Source organism: Sitophilus oryzae, unplaced genomic scaffold (genome assembly GCF_002938485.1).
Source record: "Sitophilus oryzae breed Bouriz unplaced genomic scaffold, Soryzae_2.0 scaffold_815_pilon_pilon, whole genome shotgun sequence".
NCBI classification, from domain to species: Eukaryota; Metazoa; Arthropoda; class Insecta; order Coleoptera; family Curculionidae; genus Sitophilus; species Sitophilus oryzae.
In genome coordinates, this window is record NW_022147434.1 from 4209597 (window position 1) to 4222166 (window position 12570).

At 30.5% G+C, this 12570-nt stretch overlaps 1 protein-coding gene across 9 annotated transcripts in view; it reads right to left on the minus strand.

The window, feature by feature from the left end:
• Positions 1 to 3051: 3051 nt before the first annotated feature.
• Positions 3052 to 12570, minus strand: part of LOC115889476 (nuclear receptor coactivator 2) — a 311795-nt gene continuing 302276 nt past the window's right edge. For 8 of the 9 annotated variants that reach the window (XM_030909476.1, XM_030909482.1, XM_030909474.1 and 5 more), the window contains 3 exons: positions 11276 to 11470; positions 5635 to 5714; positions 3052 to 4204 (listed from right to left, as the gene is read on the minus strand). In XM_030909476.1, coding sequence (XP_030765336.1) covers positions 4127 to 4204; positions 5635 to 5714; positions 11276 to 11470 — 353 coding nt within the window. In that variant the 3' untranslated portion in view covers positions 3052 to 4126. The remainder of the gene's footprint in view (positions 4205 to 5634; positions 5715 to 11275; positions 11471 to 12570) is intronic. The other variant, XM_030909480.1, reaches the window with a different exon arrangement.

The following is a 12570-nucleotide window of genomic DNA, read 5'->3' on the forward strand; positions in this document are numbered from 1 at the left end:
CTAGCACTACGCCTCAACCGCCTATTATTACCTCAGGATTGTGAATCCCAAGTACTCATTTAAGGCTGAGTCAACCTAGGTACCCAAGCTATTTTTATTTTAATAAAAATAGTCGGCTGATGAAATGCCGGGTGTGGGATTCGAACCCATGGCACTATACCTTGAGATTGGTAGACGAGAGCCTGTACCTTTACGCCACCGGGCAAAATTTATTAATTCTATTTTTAAAAACGATTATAATTATATTATAATTAACGGGTAATTGCTTTTCTTTAAAGCTGTTTTTGCTTTGTTTATAGCATTTTTTCCGGTCTGCTAAGCCTATTACAACGGATTTTTTCTGTGACATGGGATGGTTTGAGTTGAAATTTAGATATCTTGAAGACCATGTCTCTTTTGTGAACCATTCTGTCCTTAGTATTCCATTTTTATGGTGAATTGTCACATCTAAAAAGTTAATCTTTGATTCGTCCTCTACTTCCATTGTAAATTTGATGTTACTCTTGTATTGGTTAAATTTATCTAGAATTCTGTTCATATAATCTGCTGGTATGACCGTTAAACAATAATCATCAACATATCTGAAAAAGAACGGAATGTGAAGTCTAGTTTTTTCAATACACTTTCTAAATTCTCCATTACTATCTGAGCCACAACGCTGAAAATTGAAGCACCCATAGGGCAGCCATCTATTTGTTGGTATATTTTATTATCGCAAGTAAAATACGTAGATTTCAATGTTGTTTCGACCCCTTTAATGAACTCATCCTGTGGGATGTCACTTGTCAGTGAATTTTTTTATTTGATCACATTTTTTTCTTATTATTTGTGAGGCCAAATCGATAGGAATGCTAGTGTACAGTGAAGCAACATCCAAGGATATTAGCTTGTAACCGTTTGGTATTTTGAAATTTTTAAGTTTTTGTTTGAAATGTTGCGAGTCCGAGTGTATATTGGACAAACTAGCCAATACCTAGAAAACAGGATAATAGGGCACAAATAGGACAAAAAAATTAAACCGCCCTAACAAACCATGAAATGAAAGAAAAGCACTCTTTTAATTTTAACGAGATCAAAATATTTTTAATAGAAGTAAACCAAAAAAAAAGGAATTCCGTGAAATAATCGAAATACAGAAAACTCACATTCGATTAATGACAAAAAAGACGTTCAATATCTAAACAAGCTGTATATTTCAATATTATAATATTTATTTTAGAGTCTGATATGTCCTAGTAATGTGGTTGTTTGTTAACTTTTTTTTGTATGTTAATTAAATTTTAAAATTATATTATATTGTTGTGTGTAATGTATTTGGTAAGTTTTTTTAAGTATTATTTAATTGTATTATTAAAATTGAATCGTGTTTCTAGACGATAATAATTATAATTATTATAATTTCTGAAGAAGACCTAAGAATGGTCGAAACGTACGTAAAAAAACAACTTTTAATTACTATGTTTGGTTTGGTTAAATTGCTGACCTAACTTCCTGTTTCACCGGAAATGACTAGAACTTTTGATTTTTAAATAGCACCCTCGTTATTTTTTTTACTTTATTCGATAGAAAATAGCACTCTGAATAGAATGACATATCATATGTCAACTTTTGGCATTTTCGCATATGGTTTATTTGAAATTATACCTTGCGGTTCGGAACGAAAATTTGACTCGAAATACCAAGTGTGTGGTATCAAATTATTCGTAAAAAAATGCTTTTTCCAAATATGCTAATGAGCCACCCTCGTTCCGTTTGAAAAAATTGAGATATGATAATACGATTTGAGGATTTTATAACAGGCCAGCAGGACAACACACTAAAACATTTGACGATCAAATCTATTTTTCCAAGGCTCCTTGATTAAGAATTAGTGTTTTTAACATAGCCATGGCACTTTGATTGAATTTTAAAATACGATTTTTTATTAAGCGAGAATGTCAAAAAAGTTCACATATGATATATCATTCTATTCAGAATGTAATTTTCTATTGAATAAAGTAAAAAAATACCGATAGTGTCATTTAAAAATCAAGTTGTAGTCATTCTGGTAAAACAGGAAGTGGCCAAAAACACTGAATACGTCAATCAATCCTAATTTATATCACATACTAACATACCAAATCTCGTTTTTTTATCTGAAAAAATAAAAAAATAGGGGTGAGCCGCTTTTGAGACGCACCCGGTATAGCGGAAATGTTTTCAAAAGCATCAAGCATGTCAAATATAGTTAGGATACAAACATTTTAGTTTCTGAAATTATATTACGAAAATCGGACCATTTGAATGAAAAAATTAAATATCAATTTTTTTGTACATATTAAAAAATTGGCGTAGTAGTAGCCTTTGTAATGGCGACACAAAAACTTGTCAAACTTAATATACCGTATGATCGAAAAAATTTCGCCGTTTTTTTCGATTATACGGTAGATAAAAGTAGAAAGTATAACAAAATACAAGTTGTCTTTAAAATGACAGAAAACAACATTTAGTATTCTTTCTCTGAATAGACTTAACTTATACCGCCGGTAAATAGACGATGGTAAACACTACACAATGAAAAACATAAAATTAGTAGTGACTGAGGATAAGCCTATATAGTCTAAGAGCTAGCAACGTTTTCGAGAAAGTATTTTAAGACGTCTGGCCCTTTGATATATCTTTTACTATGCTCTCTGGAACAGCATGCGGCCCGTCTGGCTGCCGATACCCGTTGCGTTCACTACTGCGCATCGACAGAAGATCATATATTTTTAATTAATTTAGTCCTATAAATTCTAGTATTGAATATAAATCGAACATGTCTCCATAGCGCAGTGCGTAGAGTTTCCGACCACGAACCGATGATTCAGAGTTCGAATCCGGGTCAGGTCAAAGACTTTTTTATTTTATTTTCGTTTATATTTTGATAGTAAAGTATTCAATAATTCTGGTAATTAAAAAAAAACAAATATTTAATATATTGAGACATTTTTTTACTGATCATTACCTTGTAAATACCTTTACCATATAAAATGACTTGATTGTTAAACATGAAAATAAAACGATCAATAATAATGTTTATATTTTATTCAATATATTTTCAAAACTCCAATAATGTACAAAAAATATTTGTGTAATTAAATAATGTTTTTGTCTGTTAATTTGTTCTTCATATATTTCTATTTAATTTAGTGGCTTTGAGGGGAGAAGGGTAATTGACAATATAATCAAGTATGAATGCTATTTTCTCTAAAATAATTCCTAGGATCAACCCTAGCAACAGTAACATGGCGGTTGCCTATCACAATGTCCAACAAAAACGACTCTTTCAAATAACATACTTTAAATTATGTATAAAATATTAACAGTTACTATTTAAAAAAAGTTTTGGTAATGCGTAGCTCAATATTCTGCATAAAATCAGGGCGACACAACAAGGTTGTCCCGATTATCTGAGAATTTGTTAGAGATCACTGAACTGTTTTAGCTGAAATATTTAATGTTGTAAAGAAAATTAAAAAATGATTTATTCGTTCTAAGATAACCTGGACAACGTTATCGTTCTTAATGTGTTAAAAAATCACTTGAACAGAAGTCCTGCCATAAAATTTAATATTACATAAATATTAACACGTCTTAACTATATACAATTGCACTCGAGCCCAGTGCCTCTTCATCGCCCCGCATTACCCTATTAAACATATTATACAACAAGCAATATGTAATGCACTTTTGATACAGCTAACCTGTCTAGATTACAGCCTGCGGTACGTAACCCATGAGGTACCTAGTAGAAATATCTCTTTGCATTATCCTATTTGTATGTACATCTCAATTATCATCACTCTGACAGATAAGTTGTAAATAAAACCTAAATAGGATTACTCTATAGGGTTAAATACAATGATAAATATCATATAACAAGTGTTTTAGTTGACTCTGCCGAAATACGGAAAATACAATCACATATGAGCAATAATATGGGTGACAACAGGTTCACGTATACACGACATCTTTGGTTGACATATATTATAAACAATAATGTAACATAGCTTGGTTCTTAACAATAGTTTACATATGAATATATAGACAGATTCTTTCTAAAACACATGTTTAACATCAAAGACACTTCAATTTTCGTGACTGATTATTTACTTTGATCAGACAGCAATTGTTGTAACAATGAAGTTTTCGTATCACCTGGTCGACCTTCCTCCATAGTAGTCTGAAAATATAAAATACTCTTTAGTATACTGCTGTAAATATCAAAAAAGGCATTCATTTCATGCGTAAATGTTTAAATACATTATTCTATATATACAAAGTGCTCGGGCATAGTTTACATATATTTTGGTATCGGATTCCATAGATCAATTTATCGAAAAATCATGGATAAAGAATATATAGGACAATAACAACATAATTTAAAATATCCCTTATTATATAGACCTATGCAATTAGTTCACCAGTAAAATATATGCATGCTATATTGAGCCTCAATACAAAACGTGAAAACAAATTAAGAAGCAAACTGAATAATAACTACTTCATATTAGGTTCTGAAGAAAAAACTAGGAAGAACAGAATTATATTAAGTTTATTTTTTCTATTAGTGTAATGTGATGAGTGTAAAATTTCAAAGTTGCTGTAGTGAATGTAATGTACTGTAGTGAACGTAATCAATGGTGTGTAGTTTGTTATACAGTATGATCGAAAAAAAAACCGGCGTCCAGTTGGCTGGGAAATGACGATCGATGACATTTCCCATATAATTTTGCATATAAAATGACAGCGATTTTCATTTCATAGCCATCGCTGACGCCGTTTTTTTTCGATCATACGTTATTATTGTGTTATTAAAAATTAATTTTCATTTAAAAATTCTATTTTTTTATTACTGATAAAAATCTTAACGGTATTATTGGTGTCACTTTCAAGAACATAACTATTATTAAAAAAGGTGATATTTAAGCTTTTATACATGACTTTAGTTATATTTATGATTATCTTACTATTAACTAACTAAAAATCATTAAAATTGAATGTGGTATTGAGAAAAGTCAATTTACTATATTTAGAGAGCACTGCACTGGTTTAAAAAATGTATTTACACTGAAATCAATATAATTTGTAGATTATCTGTTGTAGGAAAGTGATTTAAATAGCCTAAAGTAATAATTAAACATTAACACACTGCATTTTCTAATTTCATAGTACAGGTACAAACATAAAAATCAGTGCCACTCTATAAATAAAAGAAACGCGGTAAAAAAATCAGAAAAACGCATACTTAATTAAAAATAGTTCATAAAACAATGCAAGATACGTTTTATGAACTAAAGTATTGAACGTTTACAGTAAAATATAATTAATGTTAATAGTATTAAACAAACAAATTAATAAAAAACAAAAAGTACTGCACAAACGAAAACAGTCAACATAAATCGTTTTAAATAAAAAAGCCAAGCAGTTAATTCTAATTAAATGTTAGTAAACAGCCACAGACCAAGTAAGCATAGAACACATGTTTAAAAACAATAAGGATCACAGATGCAGATCAGCCAATCGTACATTGTTTAAAATTTAGCGACAGTAAAAGAGAATACATGTTATTTTTTAAACCTTTAGAAAATACTGTATAAGCGTGTAGCTTACCCTGGAAGTGGCCGGCTGCGCAGATATTGAACCCATTTCTGACCCCATTGTACCCCAAAGTTTTGGGCTTTCGCTCGCACCTGTACGCAACAATGACGTCATTGTATGCTACCCCGACATTAAGCAACCTCTATTATAGCCTGTTCATACTCTCGGTATTAAATATACTCACTAACATTAGTCTCAATTTTATCCAGTCATGTGAAATAGATGATTCACCCTCTGTTATAAAAGGTTTCTTCAGAAGAAATGCAAAACATACATTGTTACAGTCAAGTGAGATAACTTTTTTCTTTGGCTTTAGTTTTCCTTTTTAGAACTATATCCAGGGTGGCCCATTAGTGTGAGGAAATCTGCAATGTCGTCATTGGCGTCGAATATATGAAAACAGTTTTCTACAGATTTTGCATGGTTTATAATGATGTAGATCCTAAAAATATTTTGTTGTATGCAGGGTGTCACCAAAAAAGTTATAATAAAAAAAAGTAAAATAAAGATTTCAGTTAACGTCTCCTTTTTGCTGCCAGGGCTCATCTGGACGAGGCCTACTTTGTTTACGCGGATTCCGAACCGCGGTCCTCGGCCATATCATGGTCAATGGCCTACCGACTTGGCAAGTGTCTAAATCGACTCTTACTCACGAGATATCCGATCTCATCCGGCCTCGAACCGGCGTGAATGAGCAGTGTCAATAGAATTTATACTTTTGCCTTTTTTTGGACAACAGCACGATACAGAGTTTCGAACCGGTCACCCGTCCATCCACTTGTATCGTCTTACGTCGCTTAACTTCGGTGTTCTAATGGGAACCGGTGTTTCGACGTAGCTGGGCCGTTGCTCTAGTTATAATAAAGTTTTACTTTTTTTTTAAATTGCAACCCCCATTCTTCTGTAAAAAATTCAATCAGCATAAAATTGTACATATATAGTACACTATTTTTATTTCAAGCACTATTGCCATTCTATTTCTTATTTACTAAAACTTTGGTTAAAAACACTATATCCGAAAAGTGGTTAAAAACTGGAGTGAATATAACTTTATTAAAACTTAGCTATATTTTTCTAAACATCAAGGATAATTGGAATAATACAGAGTATTTTTATCAGCGTCACCAAAATCGGAATATTTAAAATGTTAAATCTCAATTTTAAAATGCGGTATATTATTTTTCGTTTATATACAGGATTAAAAGATGAACATTTTTTGTATTTAAAGTGTTCCTAAATGTTTAGCCGTTTTGCAGCCATTCGCTGTATTATATTACATACCTATGGGGTTTTCAATGGTAAAATGCTTGACAAAGATCATATTATTAGGTGGCTTTGATAAAAATTTACTGTTGAAAGAGAAATAAGTTATATAATACCGAGAATACCTGAATCCAAATCTCCACAGAAAAATGGAGGATGCAATTTAAAAAAAAATTAAGACTTTATCGTAACTTTATTTTAGTGCACCTTGTATACAACAAAATATTAGGATATGCCCCTTTATAAACCATGCAACATCTGTATAAAACTTTTTTTCATATCTTCGACAACGACGACCATATTGGACTTCCTCGCACTAATGGGCCACCCTGTATATGGTAGAAAAAATAAATTTAATCTGTTGCTCTCGATTATCAGTTAAATTCAGCATGTAAACGAATAAATTTCTAAACAAATGATTTAAAAAAGTTATTTCTTTCTTAATTTTACATAAATATACCCATAGATAAAATATTTTCGTCGTCGCCGTCGTTTTTAACTGTAAGCTGCATAGCTCCCCATACACCAGAAGATTTGACCTGCGGGCTTGGTCTGCAGATAAAAACTTTGTGCTTGTGAGTCCGTAGACTTGTATCAAAAATATGGCAGTTTTTATTCCGATAAACATTTATCTATACTGGGTGGTCCGAACTGTATTCCGGAAACTTCGGCAGCATATTCTGCAGGTAAAAATAAGTAAAAAAGTTCGTATAAATGTATGTCCCAAAATGCTTAGTTTCGGAGATACAGGGTGTACAAGTTTCATTTTTATTTCGATTTTTTCCAAATAATTTCTGAAGTAACCTCAATATTCAGATGAAAATTGGTGTCTGGGAGTTTTTTGACATGAGAAATTTGGATTTTGATGTCAATACGACTTCTATTTGTAGGAGGCGCCACCTACATGTGTTTTAACTGTTTTTGAGAGTAATAAGTTTTCGTCCGTTCCTGTATAAAATTATATTATATAAATTTTCGTCCGTTCGTGGTGAAAAAAAAAAATATTTCCATGATTTTTTACGTAAAAAATATCTAATGTAAGAATGGCTACGAGCAACCTATCTTGAGATATTTAGAATGGAAATAGTCAATACATGTCATTATTAACAAAAAATAAACATGCTGAGTAGATAGTTATTTGACTGAAATAGTAAATTTGGAAACTTTTTATTTTTGTAAATTAATCATAAATTTTTCTTTGAAAAAATGATGATAAGAAAGTTTAATAATTATTTAGTCAACATGTTTAATTTATGTCAATGACGACAGGTATTGATAATTTCGATTCCAAATATCTTGAGAACCATTACTCGTAGCAATTTTTAGCAAAAGATTTTTTTTACGTAACAAACATCGTAAATGTATATTTTTTCACCCAGTAGTTTTATACAGGTACCGATGAAAAGTTATTACTCTTTACCAGTTAAAAAATATGCAGGTGGCGCCCTCTACAAGTAAGAGTCATATTGACATCAAAATCAAATTTCTCATGTCAAAAAACTCCCTAACGCCATTTTTCATCCAAATATTGACGTAACTTTAGAAATTATTTGGAAAAAATGAAAATAAAAATGAAACTTCTACATCCTGTATCTCCGAAACTAAGCATTTTAGGACATACATTTATACGAACTTTTTTACTTATCTTTTTACTTTACTTATCTGCAGAATATGCTGCCGACGTTTCCGGAATACAGCTCGGACCACCCTGTATAAAAACTATTATAAAACGTCGAAAGATCTAATTGGCAGACTAAGTCGGCAGGCCAAGTCCGCGGCTTTTGGGGCTATTGGGGGACGGGACGAGTTCGACAGATGACATTCAATGATCGACAGAAAATAATAATTTACCATTAAATTAAAAAAAGTAAGAACTGTAAACTATACAGGACTGCTTAATTTGTTGTTGAAATTAATGTTAACAGTAACATTGTTGTTAATATCGGAAGCATGAACCAGGCATTACAGTCTGATATTCCCAAAAGCAAATCAAGTACTATTTTTTTTAATCAATATTTAGAATTAACTTTATCCAACATGTGTCATATAAAGTATTAATACCCAACTTCAGGCACATACATTGAAATACATTATGATAGAATAAAAACGGCGTCAGAGATGGCTTGGAAATTAAGGTCGCTGTCATTTTATATAAAAAATTATATGGGAAATGTCATCGATCGTCATTTTAAAGCCATCTCTGACACTGTGTTGTTTTTCGATATATTATCTAAATATACTTGTTTACGCAGTGATGTGGTATAAAATACCCACAATAATCTTAAGATCTTTGATTTAGTTTTTCAACTGTTCAGTGAGAAAACACCAAATAGATGTTGAAATTAAATTTTTAGTATTTTTTTTAAAAAAAATGTAAAGCTCCGTTTACACATAATGCTTTACCTGTCAGTTATGCGTGTGCAAAAATTCATTTTTTCACAATCTTTAATTTTAAAACATAATTCATTAAGAATAGAGGTTGCTTATATTTTTTCATATTATAGTTGTAAGGAGTAAATGTATTGAGAGGGGTCAAATAAAGGGTGATAGGCAGTATATTAAAGAAGAAATAACTAAATCCAACATTAATAAAATATAGTATAAAGATTAAAAAACAATTAATTTGGAACCAAAAAATTATGTTCTAAAATATACTGTCTATACCTCTGCTTTATTATAAACAAGTATGTATGTATTGTATTAAAAAGTAATAGTAAATCCCTGTTAAAAATTGAAGGACAACCCAAATAGTGACGTTTAAAATGTGCACTTGTTAGTAAAGTTAAATGTACAATTGATGTGGGGATTCTATACACAAATAATCAAGAATGTGTACACCACTTTATTTTTTTTTTGAATATAATGAAGTTTCTTGTAGCAAACACCAAACAAATGCCCAATAATTTTGAGTGGGAAATGTATGTACAAAAATATATTTTGTGACACTTTGAATGCAATTTGTACGATTATCTATTATTTTTAATATTTAAATAATTCTTAATTATCTTAAATTATAACTACCATTAACCCCTCCCATTCCAATAACTCAAATCTTACTAATAATTTTCTAAAAAAAATAACTATTTATTCTGTTCGCCTTTGTTGTGTTATAGGGATGTAATGCAAATGAAGTAAAAGTCAACAATTTACTACATAATAGATTTGGTTATATATTATATAACATTATATATTATGTTATATAATATATAACCAAATCTATTATGTAGTAAATTGTTGACTTTTACTTCATTTGCATTATAAAAATCACGATAGATTTAATAGTCAAATTTATCATCTTAAATCGAGTGTAACTATGGTCACCAGCGATAGAATATACATCAGTGACAAAAAATGTGGTTTTTGATTAATTCAACAGTAGATTGCTATTGTTTATTATCAGTTTGCACGTTATGAAAATCATATATTCATTCTTTGACAGACTGTAATATGTTCCTCAAAAAAATAATTTTAATCAGATTGATAATCTGTATAATTGCTATCGGATTTTTCTTTCCAATCCCTGGAAATGTTATTCATTATTTTACTTGCCAAAAAATATGGATTACTGACAGGTGGAAACAAAAGTTACTCTTTTACACTTAAAGATTTCACGCTCTGTACAAAAATTGAGCAGTTAAATGTAGCTTTATCAAGTTCATCATAACACAATGTTTTTTTATTTACTTCAGCATCCAGTTTTTAAGTTCGATTTTTTTAAATTTTTTAATTAATTATTAATTTTGATTAGTCATAGTTTTTGCTGTTGTTAAAGTATCACATTTTCGATAAATATTATCACACTTTCCGTAGCATTGAACTGAATAAATTTTGTGTTTCTTAAACATTTTAAAACAGCAACAAATATGACATTAATTAAAATTCTATCAATAACAATCTATCAAAGAATGAAAACGAAATTATATTGCCATAGACACCACTTTTGATTTTTAGGACTGGGAAAAAATTCAACTAAATTTTCATGTTTTTTTAATTTTCTCTAAAACGGTATGAAAATTTGGAATAGTATAAACGGCGTTAACCATTTTAGAACAAGCAAACATTTTTATGAAGAATACATTTTTCTCTAAATATCAATAATAAAAAAGTTTTTTTTCCTCTTGTAAAGACAATCCGGGGGCGTACTGTATATATTAATTATATTTAATTATTGTGTGATTGATCATAAAAATTCTTTATACACTGGTAATAGAAAACATTTTAGCCTGAACATAGAAAAGATTTCATTCTGCAGATATTATTTTGATTGAAACCAAAAATAAATTAACTCATTTGATGATTATCAACTACTATATTATACTATATCTTATTAGTAAGACTTGTTAACTCCTTTGTTCACTATCCTAGAACTACCAATAACCTATCTGCTTACCGGAAGGCATTTCGAATGTAAGTCCCAAACTCTCCAGATCGACGGCTTGTTGTTGCGCCATCTGTTGCAGTTGCTGGACCTGTTGAGTGCTGGATCGTGGAGTGCCGGCGCTTTGCGATTGACCAGTACGGGCACCTACCACAGCGCGCAGTTCCTGTCTGACAAATTCTGACGTTGGACCACTGCTGGCGATACCTAGCGGTAAAATAAACTAATTAATGGCGTTTTTCTTACTTGCTGCGATATTTGAACGTTAGATGGCCTAAAATCGACTTACTGGAACATTACTAGAATATGTTTCATGTTTATTATAGAGGGTAGAGGTGAAGAGAAACATCTTTTATATGGAACTTTTTCACTAAATTACCGCAGTGGAGCTAAAATCAATAAAAGAGCGAACTGAACTTAGCGGTTATTAATAAAGTGAAGTTAGTCAAGTAGAGAGGCAACACGCGCCTTCAGAAATAGCATATTTATCATCTTTTTAATTATTTTCAGTTCTAAAAATGTTTGGAGCTTCTTTCAAATGTAGAAATTTTGCTACAGTAGCGCCATCTTAAGTCTTCCCTATTTTATGACCACTTTACAATACACGAAGATATTTCTCCTAATTTCTACCCCCCATAATTTTATTAAGCAATTGTTTTTATATTTTTGTATGTTACATCGCAACCCTGCGCATAAGAAATTTCAGGTAAATTTTATACATGACGAATAAAATACTTTTAAAGAACTCATTAAAATAACGCAAAATAAAATATTACGAAAATAATCGAAAATATATTCCTGGATATCCCAAAAAACACTGATGTCACATTATGACAAATAACATAATCATATAATTATTTTCGACTTCTATTAGGTTTATCAAAAACATCTGGAATATTAACTCTGTATAGAAAGTTACAAAAAGCAAACTGTAAAACAGGTTCGTTATGGTTTAAACATTTTGTTTAAAAATAAAAGAAGGAGTAATAACAAAGTACAAGACATACAACAAGAGTAGAACAAATAATAAGTTGTATTAAACATTTGTTTAAAACTATGTTTTTATCAAGATTGGCGTGTAGGTATTTATTTTTATACCTAATAAAAAACGTACGTAATTCTGACAACAGAACTGAAAGAAAAGAAAAAAACACGATTCCTAAACTATTAAACCCAGTGATGGGCGGTTGGTAAATATCCAATGGGTATAATAAAGAAATTTGGGTATATACCCAGAAACCTGTAGGGTATATACCCATTGAGAGAATATTTTGTAGAGGAAACCCTTGTAAAATTCGATTATTCAC